Source organism: Drosophila simulans, chromosome 3L, assembly GCF_016746395.2.
Source record: "Drosophila simulans strain w501 chromosome 3L, Prin_Dsim_3.1, whole genome shotgun sequence".
NCBI classification, from domain to species: Eukaryota; Metazoa; Arthropoda; class Insecta; order Diptera; family Drosophilidae; genus Drosophila; species Drosophila simulans.
In genome coordinates, this window is record NC_052522.2 from 16,247,919 (window position 1) to 16,265,171 (window position 17,253).

The 17,253-nt window shown below is 42.6% G+C and overlaps 1 protein-coding gene across 5 annotated transcripts in view; it reads right to left on the bottom strand.

Annotated features, from left to right (window-relative positions):
- LOC6738340 (adenylate cyclase type 6) overlaps positions 1-17,253 on the bottom strand; it is a 37,474-nt gene that overhangs the window by 4,652 nt on the left and 15,569 nt on the right. For all 5 annotated transcript variants that reach the window (XM_016169391.3, XM_039294020.2, XM_016169390.3 and 2 more), the window contains exons 6-26: positions 15,585-15,739; positions 14,765-15,252; positions 12,936-13,330; positions 12,751-12,871; positions 12,286-12,466; positions 11,482-11,631; positions 10,679-10,800; positions 9,192-9,284; positions 8,137-8,283; positions 7,753-7,911; positions 5,836-5,980; positions 5,678-5,772; positions 5,458-5,617; positions 5,157-5,254; positions 4,848-4,938; positions 4,656-4,769; positions 3,325-3,462; positions 2,745-2,905; positions 2,189-2,322; positions 1,199-1,308; positions 17-186 (exon numbers count right to left, since the gene is read on the bottom strand). In XM_016169391.3, the coding sequence (XP_016032187.1) occupies positions 17-186; positions 1,199-1,308; positions 2,189-2,322; positions 2,745-2,905; positions 3,325-3,462; positions 4,656-4,769; positions 4,848-4,938; positions 5,157-5,254; positions 5,458-5,617; positions 5,678-5,772; positions 5,836-5,980; positions 7,753-7,911; positions 8,137-8,283; positions 9,192-9,284; positions 10,679-10,800; positions 11,482-11,631; positions 12,286-12,466; positions 12,751-12,871; positions 12,936-13,330; positions 14,765-15,252; positions 15,585-15,739 (3,427 nt within the window). The remainder of the gene's footprint in view (positions 1-16; positions 187-1,198; positions 1,309-2,188; positions 2,323-2,744; positions 2,906-3,324; positions 3,463-4,655; positions 4,770-4,847; positions 4,939-5,156; positions 5,255-5,457; positions 5,618-5,677; positions 5,773-5,835; positions 5,981-7,752; positions 7,912-8,136; positions 8,284-9,191; positions 9,285-10,678; positions 10,801-11,481; positions 11,632-12,285; positions 12,467-12,750; positions 12,872-12,935; positions 13,331-14,764; positions 15,253-15,584; positions 15,740-17,253) is intronic.

Genomic DNA, 17,253 nt, shown 5'->3' on the forward strand with positions numbered 1-17,253 from the left:
TGGATGGGCGACTTACCGGAAGCGCTCCTCGCTGAGCAGCTCGTCGAAGTCGGCGATAATCTCGTTGAGCAGCCGCAGGCACTCCACGCCCTCGTTGTTGCCCTCCAGTTCCACGTAGAACTCGGAGAAGTTGGGTATGCTGGCGAACAGAATGCACACCGAGTCGCACTGCTCGTGGTACAGGTCCTGCAACAAAGTCAATCGAAAATTCAATTACAATCCGACTGGAACTGGCACCTGTTTATGGCGATGCACTAAACTGCAAATGTTTGGAAAAATCAATGCAAAATCTACGCTGCTTTAAACCATACATTTCAAGAGTTTATAGGTCTATGCAAATGAAAGTTAATTGAAAATGTATGTTTGATTTATTTCTACCCATATTATAAAAGTAAGTGGGAAATAGGAAAATCCTAATAACAAACTATATTTTTCTTTATTCTCTTACTGGTTTAATATATAAGTGCAATGTTTATCAAAGATTTAAAAATGTCACAAAAATGCATTATGCATTAAGATTTATTATGAATAGTGTTTTTTGGGACATTTTCTCACTGTGCTCGTGCTTGCCAGGCTCAAGTTGAGCTCATTGGCTTTTGTCCCGCTGCCAAAGTGGGTGCTCGTTGGCCATCAAATGCGGCTGCTAAGCTTGTTGAATTTGCATTTAATGCGGGCGGCTGCCACGCCCACTCGCCTCCGCAAGTGCACAAGGAAATCAAACACCAGCCACCCCACCGACCGACTTTCCACCTTGGGGCAAGTGCAGTGAGATGTTTTCTGGCCACATACACGTGGTCACATCACAATTTGCTTCCCAAAATCTAGGACCTTTCGCCACCACCCAACTCCAGGCGCTGCTCCTTCTGCACGTGAACATTTGGAGCAGATTTCACAGCCACAAAGTTTTTTAATATGCCGAACAGTTTGCCGGCATGGCTCATGAATATATGGCCACTACCCATGTACATATATGGCTAAAATCGGTGCATACAGTAGTGCCCAGCTAAGTGATTATTTAGATTGATTTCTTATACCAAACTTGATAATATATTGCAATAACGAATTAAGGTCTACGAAACGTTATATTTAATATTAACAAACTGGCTTTTTATGTTTATTATTTAGATATAATATTTAGTGCCATTTACTTAGCCATGTCTGTATTTAGTGGTATTTGCTGGCATATTTATATACTTACGTCAAGGTGCTTTTCGCGGCTCAGAAAATGCTCGGCAACGTGAACGGGCAGAATGTTTTCGAGCAGTTTACGGTTATAAGCCTGCAGGTGCTCCATATCCTCCTTTTCCTCTGCGAAATGAACGAGAGCGGTGGAAAACAGCGGCGGAAACCCAGAAAAACGAGGGCAAAAAAAAGAGAAAAAAAACATAAGCGTGAAATTGAAATATCAGTTTATCAGTTTACCGAAGCGGAAAGTAAAAGCGCCAGAACAGAAAGCACAGGACTCAAAACACACACATTTCCATTGCCCGAAAAAGGGAAAAGCCGGGGAAAATGTTTTTCAATGCTCGTCTGTGTGGGTGGAAGTGCAATTGTGCACTAATACTAATGAAGTGGCTTATGCGCTGAAAGTTTTCCCAATCCCTCAGTCGCATTTCCTCGGGGGAATCATTTCAAATCACTGACAGTGTGTCAAAGCGGGAAAAGCGGCGTCATGAATGAAGGAAAATGGCTACCAACTTTCCAACTCCCGAATTTTAATCAGCAACATAATTTGATGGGTTTCTATTTGCCTTAACACAAAATAAGCCAAATTCGTTTGTTAATTTCGGGTAGCTGTGTGTACTAATAATTTAATATTTAACTTGGAAGTTTAAAATTACATGGGAGTATGTAATACGAAACTATAGAAATTATGATAATTAAGCAGAGAATTTATAGTAGCTTAGAATTGGTCTAACCTATTAACTTTTATCTTTAATTTAGTAAAAACTATCTTATAAATTAAGCATTTATGAAGCAAACCAAAATTGAGTTTATGAAATGTGAGAACTTCTAAAAAACGAAACTCAAAAACTATTTACTTGAACGTTCTCTTTGACAGCCGTAACTTTGTAAACTGCATTTTCAAGTTGGGCACATGGACTTGTCCGTGGAACCATTAGAACCCTTTGTCAGCTTAATTTTGTCTGCGCACTTTCCACTCTGGGAATAATTAAACTTGTCTCACCCGTGGCTTGCAGCTTCCAGATGAAGTCCAGTCGGTAAGTGGCCTCCGTCTGGTGGCTGTGGAAAATCAGGGCCAGCATAAATGCAAAAAGGAAGATGGAATCAATTATGTAGCGCAGCAGGGCCTCCTCGTTCCTGTAAATCCGATGGCACAGTGCGGCGAGAAAAGGTGCAATTGTCCCGAAGTGGCGACAATGACCAAGTTATTCCAATCCATTAAAGGGTAATACGGCGGCAAGGACGAGAACAAGAAGCAGAGCGGTTACTGCGGCACTTGATAAATGAATCCAACTGGAGGCGGGGATTCGGATTCGGATTCAGAGTTGGTGCTAAATACAATTTTAATGCAGTTTGCGGCTGCCGTAAATGCAATTCAGCTGGTGCCCTCGTCTCAGCCAAGTGCTGCAGCCCCCTTCGACCCCCTTCGACCCACTGAACCCAACTGAAATTGCATTACGCCATAATTCGCTTTCATTCAGAGATAGCGCAGCTGCCTCGCTGAATGCGGAATGTTGGATGTTGGATGTTGAATGTAGGATGCTGGTTGTTCTACTTACGCCAGCTCTTGGCTCATTTCCCTGCTGCGCGAGTACAAGTAGGAGGAGCAGGCCATGTAGCTGCCGGAGGCCAGGAGGAGCAGCAGCAGCTTGAGCAGGATCCGCAGGACCTGGTAGGTGGCACAGCTCATCATCGAGAGCAGCGTGAGCAGCAGGAAGGTCTGTGGGCGACGAGCAAGCGAATCAAGCAATTATATATTCATGACCCACCCACACAGCAAATAAACACGGAACAATTGCTGTTTACTCCTGCCACGAGTGCCACACATGAACATGTGTGCTCTACAAATGTTGACGTCAAGAGACTTCAACTTAGGGATAAATGTACTTTCTCCCGAGGCGTATGGAACTTCATTCTTTACACTTAATGGTTGAAGTTAGTAGCCCACAAAAAAACATAAGCGTTTAAAGCAGAAGTCATATTAAACATATTAAAACTGATATAGAAATATGACTTCTATGTGACTTTCCTTTTCTGACAACTTCGACATTTGAAAATTTTTAGATTAATGGAAATATTTCCAATAAAAGAGCTATATATCGTCTGTGCCCATAATCCTTGCTCAGTACACTCACTCACATTGTAGGCCAGATAGAAATCACAATCGCGCTCCTCGGCGGCATACATCTTCGTGTCATTCAGGCTGATGCTCCCGTTCACATCCATCCAGAAGCGCCTCCTCTGGAGCAGCTCCATTTGGCGGCCCGATTCCTGAAACTAGGGAGAGCATGGCTAATTAGCTGTCCGGCCATGAATTTCGCATTAGGCAAGCTTAACGATCTGCGGGCAGATTTTAACGAGCATCCAACAGGTCATGTCCTGGCCCCGTAGTCCTGTGCCAGCGAGATTGGCCATTAGGTCGGCCCAAAATGAATACGAATGCGCCTCTTAAAGTGCCATTAAACGCGGCCCGAAACAAACAGAAAAGTGACAACGAAATGTCAAGGAACTTGCGGCCCGAGACTTGCTGCAGACAAAAGCCATGGGGCAGGTAACAAGTTGCCCATAAAGCCACCACCACCCACTTCATCATCATGTGAGCCAGGATCCCGGGATCCTGGGGCCAGGACTCGTTCGTTGCCCCTCGATGCCTTGATGAACTTTAATGGAAAAACTTTTGTTTTGACGCGCCCCAAACGAAACGCAACAAGCTCGGCCCCGATTTTGTTTGGACTACAAAACGTAAATTATTTGTATTCCTTTCAAGAGGTTGCCCTCTCCAAATCAACCCCGCAATTTACCCTGGAATTTCTAGTCGAAAACTTTTACGCTAAGCTCACATAAATGCACAGCAAATGATGGGCAAAAATACGAACTTGACTTGGCCCGAAAACAAAGGCAAAGTGGCATCCAGGTTAAGTTAAGATTTATTTTTTATTACTCGCAACGGAAATCACCTGCAAAGCTTGCCTATTAAATCAACTTGCGCGTTTGTTGCGCATACGCAGTGTATGCCGCAATAAAGTCAACGAAATATCATGTGCGCGGCAGCGGAACTAACTTTACGGACATAAATAAAAAGCAAACATTTATTTGACAACAATTTCAGCATTTGATTAAGATATATGGGAAATAAATACAAAATTGTGACACATAAATTGTTTTGAATATTGATAGTAACACTTTATGGTTATATATTTATCTTGTTAATAAAATGCAATTCATCATCATTTGTTTGGGTAATAAAATGGATATATGGATAGTTAAAAGCTACAATAATGTTATTTAAGATAACCGAAAATCACGATGAAAAAATAGCTGCAATAAATGAACACTCAATTTTCCTCTTAATGAAATCAAAATGCGCAACATTCCGACATGTCTTTTTGAAACTTCACTCAAATATTTATAGCATATTATGGGGCCGGGCAATTAATGCAGACGGCGGATTATAATATATGCACACTCACCATGGCCAGCAGGGTGGTAAGGACAATCAGGGCGACGCTGGCAAAGGCGAACAACTGGGATATCCTGCGATTGCTATGAATGCGCAATGAGAAGCGTTTGATGTCCGATGGCAGCTAAAAAGTTTTGGCATTCCGCCGAATGAAAAATGCAGAACGTCAACATCTCCCCGCACTTTTTGTGTGCTCTCTCACCTGAAAGTTGATTTTGTGACATGCCACCAGAAATACCAGGAAGCCGAGCAGCAACAGAGCGCCAGTGGACAAGGCCAGTGTCAGCAGGGAGCTGGAATGGAGGAGGAGGAGAAGGAGGAGGGGCTTGCCAATTTAAATGGCCAACAACTTTTTCGGCAACACGTATACGCAGTGGTGGATGCAAAACAGCTCGGGGCTCGCCTCGCTTGGACGCCCCGAAAACATCACCTGAAATGGTGGTTTCCAGCTCATCCGCTACCTCTCCTAGTCTCCCAATCCCAGTGCCAGTTTCAATCCCCATCAACTCACCTCTGGAAGACCACCAGCCGCATTATGCTGGTGCCGAGCAAAACCAACAGACTGCAGTAGAAGTAAACACACAACATGCGATCTGGTTCGCTGGCGTACTGAAAAACAAAGTGGTAAAAGCAGGGCTTAGATATGCATTATGCAGCTAGATTTGTTTACAGTGTAGCCGGAACAATAGTGGTGCAAAAATGGGTATTTGCTTCTTGTTTCTCATTTAAGCAACGAATAACATAAGCCAGGGCAGGCAAATAACATTGTGTGTTTTAAAGGTTATTTAGGTGTGTATTAATTGGAAATGTACCTTCCTCTCCAGAACATTATCCTTGAAGCAGAGCAGCAAGGACTGGCAGTGCTCGGCCCTCAAATGATCGATGCTTCGGGCATCGATGGCACGCATCAGATACTCATTCACCTCGTCCTCGGGATCCTTGGCACTCTCCGAACTGTCGCCGAAGCCAAATCTGCAATTAAATACAATCAGATTACTTACTAAAATTAATTAGATAATTAAAAAGACATACTTTGATGTGTGCTTTTGGGCCGTACCATGACCCATCATACGCAGCTCTTTGGAGATATTGCCATTGACTTGCAATCGATTTCTGGACTTTTTGTGCTGAAAATAGAAGTGCATTCTTGAACTTAAGATATCTGATTACTGCTAAGTATATTAACTTACTGGCCTATATATATCGCCTGGCACAATTAGATACGTTTCTATCTGATGATCCTTGAGATACGAGTTGCGCTCGTTGCCTTTGCCGACCTCCACTTCATAATCGCCATCCAGACACTTCAACGTCTCCTTGGTTATGTGAACGCGCCTGGAAAGGTCGAAGGAAAGCAACAAGAGGACACATTGTAATGATTATCTCTATCAGCTTAGGGGAACCCCCTCCATTTGTGTTTCCCTCTTGCGGTTGGCCAGTTAACCACAGGAAGCACAAACAGTGCATGGCACATGTACCATTTTCCACACCCACAATCCAAGCAACACTTGTCTATCCCCGTTCACCAAATAGTTTTTTAATGCTCTTCTGGGCGGCGGACGTGGAGAATCCGGCAACAGATGCCCCTGGCTTCTTGAGATCCTTTGGCTGCCATGAAACTACGGCCACGTTGTTGATTCTATTGATAATTACACGACGCTTTGTTATGGATTGCTGTAGTCCACATTCCCCGGGGCATTCCACTTCCTCCTGCTGCTAACGAACTTTTTACATGCCACGCCGGCTCACTCAACTCTCGGCTAAAATTGCAGCTTATCGGGCAGCCCACGGAGACGTAGGCGATGGCTTACACTTCCACTTTGGCCAACACCCACTGCAGCTATTTGCTTTTAATTTCACCCGGGACAGGGCTAACAAACGAGCTGCCGTCGCCCGGCTGACCCAAATAAACTCAACAGTTACTTAAACTTCCACCCAAAGTCGCAGCGTGAATATTCACAAAAAATCAACACAGAAGGCAAGTGTGCAAGGAAAGAGCTCGAAACTGTGGGAGTACTAGACCAGTAGTTCGACCCTTTGCTATCTAGTATTTTGGAACATTTCAACTGGCTGGTTAGAACAAGTTAAAATGGTTGCAAAGTAAGCACAATTGTGTTGAAGGTTACTTCTTAACTTAGCTCACAGAATAATGCATACCTCCTATTGGCTAAATATGTTTTTTTGGTTTATTGCTAGAATTTACCAAAATATCAGACAAGTTATTATTTACATTACATTAGTTCAATCTGGTGATCTCCAATATGAAACAGTTTGAAATTTTCCAATCTGATACCATATGATTCCGAGCATCCTTATATACCTTTGCTAGCAGGAATGCCGGGGTATCCGAGCAGAAACAAATTGCTCAAGTGTTGAAGTGAGTGCAGCTGAATCAACAGCAACAAAATATTGTTGTGGGGCACTTATCAGTGGGGTGTAGTGGGTGGCGTGGGTGTGGCCCCCCATAATCGATTGGGCGGGCTATCTGGGTGAGAGGGGATGGGTGGGGTTCTGCAAAGGGGATCGGCAAGCACTCGTAAGTTACCAATAACTTGACGCCTTCAGTTAACCACAAGTCGCATGCAAAATACTGTGTGTGTGTGTGTGTAGGGCAATTACAACGATTAAGACCACAATGGAGAGGCGCACCATCGAGTCGAAGGACTCAGAAGGACTCGGGAGGACGAAGGACAACCGCAGAGCGGCGACACTTTTGGACTTTCGAGTGTCTTTATGGGAGGTGCTTCACACAATACAACTTCTGGTCCGCCACAACAAGTTGGCTTTAATTGTGCGCGCCACTGCTTTTATTGGCCAGAGTTTTCGGGAATGTAGAAGATATTCTTCCCACATTCACCAGCCATTATTCACAGCTGTCGCAGGAAGTGGCTCCAACTGGCCGAAACGGGCTTTTCAATGGATTGAATTGGATTTGCCGGCAGAATGAAATTGAATTTGCCGTGGGAATGGCAGCAAAGCGAATTGAATCGAAGGGGATTTCCCAAGCCGTCGACCACAAAAACGACCAAGACAATGGATACTTCTGAAGTGTCAACAGATGACGGCCAGATCGATTAATCTCAGCTAGATGATTAAAGAGCACTCACCCGGGAATTCCGCCACTCTCCATGTGATTGGCCAGCGTGACGTCGTTGGACCAAACGTCGAATTGCCATTTGACCAGGCCCAAAACGCCGCAGTGCACCCGGCCCGTATGGATGCCCACTCGCATGTTCACATTCACGGCCATCACCTCGCGAACCAGTCTGTAAAAAAGAAACCAATTTGCATTGTTTTATTTTGTATATAAGCACAGATTTTACATGGGTGCTGCAACCAACAAATTGTATTTATGAAAGTGAGAATGTCTAAAAGAAGCGAAGAAATGCGAGGAAAGGAACTCCTTTCTCGATTTTCCCGCACTGCAGCCACAACAAAGCCACAAAACAGCAGTTTCCTTTGTGTTCCTGTTTGCTGACACGGATACTCACGCGATGGCGTCAATCATATCGAGTCCCATTTCGACGGCACAATGGGCGTGATCCGGACGAGGTTCCGGGAGTCCGGAGACGCAGTAGTAGCAATCGCCCAGCAGCTTAATGCGCAGACAATGATGCTCCGCAGCCAATCGATCAAAGCTGCAATGGAAGTGGGGGGAAAATGGAAACGGAGAAGTTGGAAAATGGACAGGAAAATCGCCACAAGAGCTGTAAGTCTATACACAATAAGCAACGGCCATCACCTCATCTCAGTTTATTCTGACACAAAAGAAATGAAAAGGGCCCAAAAGGATATTCTTATCCAGCTTTTGTTTCGGGGTATCATAAACTTTAAATTAATTAAACGCTTAATAATTTGATTAAATTTCCCCCGAAGGCTCACTAAATTTACTTTTGCCACCATGGTCATCAAAAATTCTCCTGTAAACTAATATTATTAAGAGGTCGCCGAGAATAACAGAATAATATATATGTCCCATCTTGATTCCCCTTTCCTAACTTCTTAAATTATATCTTTTCCTTGTCCATTAAACCAACTTGTTACTAGTGCCTAAGCTCGGTTACGAAAAGGTCAGCAGGTTTATTTGTTTGCCCCAAGGTCAGTTTCCCCTGCGTTCACTTGGAGCAATTAATACAGCCACAGGCTCTGTCTGGGTTTCGATTTCATGAATAAGAAAAGGACTCAGGCAGATAGACGTGCACTGTGAAAAAAATTAAAGAATTTAACGAGCTTAATTTAGACTTACACTTGGAAAAAATTTGAATATTGAAATGTATGCTACCCTTTGTCTAGTATTTTTAATGTTTCAGTACTTTTGAAACACTTTCCATGAAATCATCATCATCTACGCAGTCAGTTGTGAATGTAAGTAATATGTATCTACCATAAACTTTTCAAGGACCATCAACATCCCCTTTTTTGGCAAGTGTATGAGTTGTTTGCCATTAATTATGACCACAACTTCTGGCCGCCCCAATGGTCCATTCAGCTGGCACATGCAACATCCAGTTCGCATCCGAGTCCGGATCTGAATCCGAATACTCACCGGGCAAAGAGCTCGTTCAGCAGACGCACCAATTCCTCGGCGGTGCACTGATCCGAGAGGCTGGTGAAACCGCAGATATCCGCAAAAAGGATGCTGGAAAAGGGAAGAGGAATAGGGGAATTGTAAGCTGCAGGACTCAATTCTCGTAATAGCTCGTAATAGCCAAGAAAAACAAAAAGGCACACGTGTAGTTCTTTGATTTTCAGATCGTAGCAAAGCAGCATTTTTAGACACATTTTTGGTTGTGGAACATATTTGTTCTTACCCTTTTTAAAACGAAAACTTAGATACAATTTTAAAGGTGGGACTTTAAATATTGCATTTCAAAAAGACCCTTTCTGTCTAGCGCATTTAAAACATATTGCTGTAATTAATAAATTTCTCTAAGTAATTTTAAAGCCGTATTGATTTCGCTAATGCCAGTTTTCTATCTAAGAGCCAACTTTACGTTTGTCTCATTATATTATCTTTAATAATACCATAAAGGTTTCCAATGAAGTCTCAACTTGTTTAGGTAAAGGAAATTTGCATATATTTCCCCCTGCCTATTTCATTTCCCTTTATAACGCATTTAGCTTCCACCTTTGTGGCTTTATTTCCCCTTTATTTAAGGCTAAATTATGTGTCGGTTATTTATTCCCCCGAAATCTAACAATGTTAAATCCTTGGCCTATGCAACTTGGCCATGTGTTGACAGAGCCACGTTAGCACATCCACTTGTTCTGTTTCTTCATTCTGCTGATTTTACGACTCGTAACTGAGAAGGGCTTAGTCGGCTCAGCGCGTAATTTAATACAAAATGGGCTGGGAAAAGTTTGGGAGGGTAAACATAAGGCCAAGTAACATTGGCAGGTCGAGGCGAAAGTTGAAAGGGTAATGCTCTATTTATGTTCATTTTCTTACTTGTAGTTATTTCCAACATAACGTCCATTTATTTATGAAAAAGTTTAAGAAACAGCTTTAAAATTATGAACTATGCACTTTCAGTAATTTGTCGTGAAAATTGTGAATTGTGCCTGAACTTCCATTTAGAACACCATAGAGCTGATACGTTCTAGGTATCTTTTCTTTATCTTCCCAGCAGCAGCTTTTCACATTTCACCCCTGACAACTTTGAACAGAAATCCCAGCAACCCATTCGAAAGGGAAGCGGAGAAAAGGCGACAGACAGAGGACATTTCTGGCTCAAACAGGTGCGCCTCAAAGTATGCTTTATTATGCTTGGTTGACTGCTGTTTGCGTGCGTGCGTGTGTATGTGTGTGTGCATGTGTATCGTTTGTTGCGTGTGCTTTGCATCTGTGTGCGTGGCGCTGTGCACTTGGCTTTAGCTCCTTTTTGGCTTTGCATACAAATTCATTGCTCGCGTTACACGCTCAGACATTCAGACATTCAGAGACTCTCAGCCGAACAATTTATTGACTTTGCATGCAAATATATTCGGGCGAATAAGCCACCCACATCCACTTCCCCCCCGAGTTCCACTCACCTGACGTTCTCGTGCCTCTGGATATATATCTTATGGAACTGGGTGTCACGTGGCTGGCCCGCAATGTCGTCCTTCATCTCCATGGCCACATGACGCGGCAGCACCGACAGCAACAAGCGTTCCTGCAACAAACGGATCTGCTTTAATACCACATCCATTACAAATATCCAAGCTGCTCCTTCGCGATCGACAGGCATAAATTATACTCTATAAATAGTGTGCACTTTTACACTTTTTTATAATATTTAAAAGCAGAAGGATATTCAGACGACCTAAGTTAAATGTAGATCTTTAAAGTGTGGTTCTGTTCCTATTTTTAGTCCTGGATGGCGCCATCCAAAGGCATCTGTACACTGCGTAACTTCTCTACATGGAGCACCATTTCGTTTGTTATGCTCAAGATAATAGACCACCGAAATGCGATGGGGGAGTGGGTTATTACAAAAGAGCATGGGATGAATCGGTGTCCCGCTGCTACTCAGTCAACATTCCGTTTGATGCAAACAATTTGTGCGAAATTTGCCCAGAGTTCATTATTTCACCTTTCGGTTTTGGCCTTTTCATGTTCCACGCCCACACATCAATGAAACACCTGCAGATTTCTCTTTGTCCACAGCTTCTGGGCTTTTCCAGTTAGCCAGGTTAATATAAAAGGTATAAAGTGAGCATACTTCCTAAGAATTTAAAGTATCAGATGATAAATACAAATAATACTCAAGGCGGCTTTAAAACGTATAATAATGAACTTATAAGTTCTACTTCCAATAACCTGCAGATATTTCTACCCTTTGAGTACCACTCACCTGCTGTTGGTTTTCGCGCTGCGTCCTCAGCCTGGCCTCGATGCACTGCCTCGTCTCGATGAACGCCTTTCGCTGGGCCTTCTCCTTCGGCCAGTGGGTGTAGACGCCAGTGAGATTGGCCAGGAGTAGGGCCACCAAAGTGCAGAGGAGCTGCGTGCGGAGATTGGGGCATTAATGACATTACGAGCCATAAATACGAGGAAAACAACACTTAGGCGGCTGCGAGGCGGTGGAGCACCCTCCACATTCTCGATTTCATTCAATTTGACGGCAATTTAATTTCATTCCGTTCATGTTTACTCCCAGGCCCTTGGACACGTGCCACTCTTAGCTGCTCTGTTTTCCACCCTGATTTGCCCGCTCCACGCTCCGTAAAGACGGCCAATTAAAGCTAGATGTCCTCCCCGTTCGCCCCTTTATGGCGCAGTATTTCAATTTTATTATTCGCTAAATCAATTTGCATTTGCGGCTCAGTGAAAGTGCCAAACCTGTTGATAGATGGCTACACGCTCCATTTGATACATAAACAATAAAATCGTATTAAGTTTATGTGACAGCGCAAAGCAATGTTTTTTTTATAAACTAAAAGCGCAGTAAAATATGTTCTTAAGCAAATCGGATTGTATTAAAATATATTTCATTTCTCTTATTTCCAATAAATTGTATTATCCTTTATTCTAATAAGCCGCCTTCATTTAGCCAATTTTCCGAAATCCCACATATTGCGTAATTAGGCTAGCAATTAAATTGGATATCATTCAAGCAGCCAGCAATTCAGCACATGTGTCCCCCACTCGCACTCACCTCCTCCCAGTGGATCATCTCAACCGCCTCATCCTGCATCGTGGTGAGCCTCAGGCAGGTGTACAGATGGACGACGCTCAGGAGGATTCCGCCGATCAGAGCCTCCCGGAGGCGGAGGGGCAGCATCGTGTAGGTCATGTAGATGAGCACGATGCAGCAGGCGCTGCCGTTGAAGGATTTGCTGCCGGAGGAAATCGGACACGAGAAGAGCGATTAGGACACTGGAGGAGCACAGGTGCGGTTGTTTGCTCAGCATGATTCCAAGTTCTCGCAATTAGCGAGCCGTGAATGATTAATTTTGCCGGGCCAAGCAACAGCTGCCGTACACTTAAGAAAAAATTTAAGGTTTCTACTGACATGAGAAAATTGGGAATAGATTGCAGAATGAATGTTTAAAACTTCCACAATTTTTGGTGGTATTGATTTTTGTAGTAGGCTTGTTAGTAATGGAACTCATATAACAACCTGGGTTGCATGGCATAGCTGACGGCCACTTCGATGGCCAGGAAGGTGCCCAGAATGACGTAGGACACGAGCACCAGGAAGATCTCGTTCATGGCCGGCTTGGAGAGGATGCACAGCAGGACTGTAGGCGAACACAAAGGGATTAGTGCCCGAAGTCAGAAGTCACGCGGTGCGAACCAACTCACAGGCATAGACAATCCCGCAGATTAGCATGACAATGAGGAAGACCAGCACGGACTCGTCCACCTGCATCAGGATCAGGGGGATGAGTTGGCCGTAGCCCAGGGGTGGGTCCAAATTATCGGTTGCAGCTCCATCGTTTGTCGATGTATTTAACACTTCATCACGTTCCGCTTGTGAAATTTGATTGTAGTCGCGGACACGTGGCGTATACGTAATGTGCTTGCTGCCAGCACTCCGCCCGCCATCAACGTCATTATCATCATCAGGAGCAACTGTGTACACATCGGCATCATCATCAGCATCATGGGGGGCAGTGTCAACAATCAACCGGGGCTGGATCCCTCCACCCTTGACCAGCCCCACGTCCTGCAGGCTCCGCTTCTCCCGCATCCTGTATCTGCAATAAAGTCCCAAATTTCATTTCACTCGCATCTCAATTGATGGAACTGTCTGCTTTGTGTTTGGCCAACTATCCGTCTTGCCGGCATTTATGGCCAGCATAAATATTTGTGGCAAAATAAATCTAAATGTAAATGGAACTGGCAGGCAAAATGAATTCGACCAGCAGTCAGTTAACACACAAGCTATTGATTTAGGAATGGCCTAGTGTGTGTTTTTGCAAGAGTTATTTCTTTATCCGCTGATGTCTTGTATGGATATGATTTCGTTGACAAATATTTGGGAAAAAACAAATTGCAATAGGTGGTGCTCAAAAACATAAAATGAATATTTTTGTTATTTTCTGACAACTTGTTGAGCACAGAAATTCGTTTATTCTTGTAGCCAGTTAATCTCATACATTTTTCGTTTCAATTTCAATAATAGTTTGATTTTATTTTAAAGACTTAAATTCTCTGGAGCTCGATAGGATTTTTGACCAACCTATTTTTTTAAATCCGTTGTGAAGGTGTATGGATAAATATTCTCTACCATAATTATTTTAAATGCCTTTTAAACAATTAAAATAATTAACATTTAGAGTGTCTTTAGTTTCAGCAATAGTTTAAGGATTCGTTTTAATTTGAGTTAAAGATATAAAAGTTCATGATTTTCTATTGTCTGATATTGTCCAGATTTTCATTTCCTTTCTATTTACCCACAAATTTGATTTCAATATGCCTTTAAATTTAACTTTGTCTCAATTTTCCACACTCGATTAAAGCCTCGTCATGGATTTCCTTCGATCAATTGTGGCTTCTCCCTCGGCTAAAATTACTTTTCTTGGAGCTTAACTTGTTTCAGTCCTCCAGCCTGCTTTAAATTCAATTTGAGCCTACTTTGGACACACTTTTATGGGCTCAGCTCTTTTCGGACAGCCCAAGTTGAATTTTCATTGAATTTCAGGAGGCCGCTCGAAGGAAAACCTCAAATGCGAGCTGTGCAAAATATGAATCGCCTTTCGGGAAAAGCACATTGTCGACCGGGTGACCTGTCAGAACATGCCTCTTCTTCACTTTCATCTATATTACAGTCTCGAATTTCATCTGTGATGGTGACAAGATTGCTATTTTGTAGCTAAAGGAAGTGTATCTTTAAATTAGTATAGTACAAATGCTGAAAGTAAATGTTCTAGATGTAAACACATATATAGATGACTATATGATTTTATGATTAAACAAATTCAGCATGTTAATGTAAGTATATAAAACTATCTTTAATATACTTATTACTTATATTACTGAATATGAAACTAAAGTTCTTGTATAAATATATTGTATGATCCCATAGGCATGTATCTAATTCGCAATAAAATCATATCTTTAAGATAATATATCCAATTTGTTAGTATATTAGCTACTTTGAACCATAAATAGTTGGCATATCTGCTCACCTGGTGCGATGCTGTTGATGTGACTTGTGTTTGTATCGGTGTTTGTGGAGGCGTCGATAATGTTTGCGCTTCTGACGACGCCATACCACGCCCCCTCCGCCCAACTGCCCATTATGGTCCGCTTCAAAATCGGCGAGGTTGCGGTTATGGGCGGATTTTAGTTCACCGCCACCCGGCCCGTTGCCCACCCAGCTGCCATTGGAAGCGAGTGCCAGGAGCGGGATGGAGCTGCCCCGGGCCATTTGATCCGATGATGCCGGCGGTGGAGGCATCATTGTGGCGGTCGTCAAGTTGCCCACGGTGGCATTTGCGTCCAGTCCGATTTCGCTGATTTCCAGCAGCAGCGACGTGCTGCGCCGCAGCTGCAGCGTGGTGAAGACCAAAAGCGTGCAGGACAGGGCCAAAATGAGGGCCAAAAGCAGGGCCAAAATGTGCGTCGTGTTACTCTGATTCATACGCAGAAAATACCGCTGATACAGCATTTCCACCTGATTGAAAATGGGAAATGAACACACTTAAAGAAAGGGCTTTCGAAAATGGCTTAACATTTATTGTAACTTATAATGATTTAATAGTATAATTAATAGAGATACTACATAGAGGGCAAAATACTCTAGGCAAAACAATTTAAGTTCCAAGTCTTTAAGAATAAATCACCAATTTTTGGAAATGAATTGCCGTTGTTGCTAGAAAAAAGTTGAGCACGCTAAGTAGCAAAGTGAACAAAAAAGTTGGCCCAAGAACGATGGTGGTTGAGGGGGGAACTTTGAACTTGTTTGCCAAAGGATTTCACGGAAAGCTGGGAGCGTAAGTAGCTTACCTGGAGATTCTTGAACTGGTGGGTGGAGCAGAGGCGCAGGATGATGCGGTTCAAACGGAACCAGAACGAAATGCTGGGGCTCACAGGACCATTGGCAGTTCCGCCTCCTCCGCCGCTCGACATCGGATTGTTTGCCTCCAGGTTGCTGGCATCGCCTGCAAAACAAGGTACATGTGTTCCATTGAGGTAAGGATGAGGTACTGCCCCACTCACAGAAGCCAAATTAATTAGTGCCCAAGCCAAAAAGTTAACCGAACTTGAGGTTTAACTGAAATGCAGCTGCAATTAGCCCGACAAAATGTCTGCAAATTGCAGTCTGAATTTGCAAGTTCAATTACAGCTGTTGCATTTTCACATTCGAGTTGCCTTACAAATGGGAAAACGCACGGCCAGAGATTAGAATTATGCAAATTGTAGTTATAAATCTGGCACAGCATGAAATTGGATAGTTTTGTATTCGCTAGAGAGTTTTGATTGTGAATAGTTCGAATGAATAGTTCGAATTGTTCAATGAACTGGTTTTGTTAAACACTCGACTACCAATGATATATAAATAAAAACCTAATGAAATAAATTCATTTTAGACATTTAAACTGGCAGACTAATTAAAAAGTCATCAAATAAACTAACTCGTTCAAAATGTTTCTTTTATGAGCAAATTAAATAGACTCTTTGTAAATAAAACCGAAACAAATAAAATGCTTAATTAAAAACATGAATAAATCAGCTTGCTAAGCCTGACCTTTTAAACTATTGGCTTTTTGTTCAGATAATGAACTGCCGTTTGCGGTCTACATATATGCATTCAGAATGGTGTGAAATAATTTACATATTGTATCTTAGGACATCCTTAAAAAATCTTAAAATGTTATATTTTTCAATGTATATAAATATATATATTTTAAAGCTCAACTATTTAGTAACAATAATATTTCTCATGTGCCAAAACCCACTTCATTTGCACTACTTGGTGATTGCTTTTTCTGACCATATTTCATATTTATTTTGTGGGCAGACAGTCAGATCCACAACCACACCCACAGAAACCTAATCCTTGGGTTATTGTGACAATTCGAGTACAATTCATTCGCTTAACGTGTTATACACATTTTCGATTTGCCAGCCATTGTGTGAGTGGCACATCAACGTCTGTGCTCCTGACATTTTCCCTTCTGAGAATGGAAGCCTTGATTTCGAATGCAGCACACAATGCCATAAAATATTTTATTGTAAAACGGAGAACGTCAGCCAAATCGGCATATTAAAATCATTCAACTGTCCCGTGTTCTGACCACAATACAAAAAAAAAAAAAAATAATAATAATAACAAAAAAACATAACCACAACAAGGCGGGAAAGGCATGAATGGGATCTAGGAGTATGTTTTTATATGCATCAATAAATAAATGCCAAACGTGATTATGTAAATTTCCATAGATTTCTAAACAGCCAGGCACATACAGATTTCTATGGAAGCCAAGGAAAACCAAAGGCTGGCTTGGTTTCTTTCCCAGGAAATACAAACTAAAATAAATCTGGGTGGAGGGCGGTGGGTGGATGGAGGCTGGTGATATGGATGTCTAGCATCCAAGGCAACCTTGAAGGGGGCAAAAAATGGCGATATGTGAGTGAAATGCCAATGACGAGGAAACGTGAGACGTGAAACGAG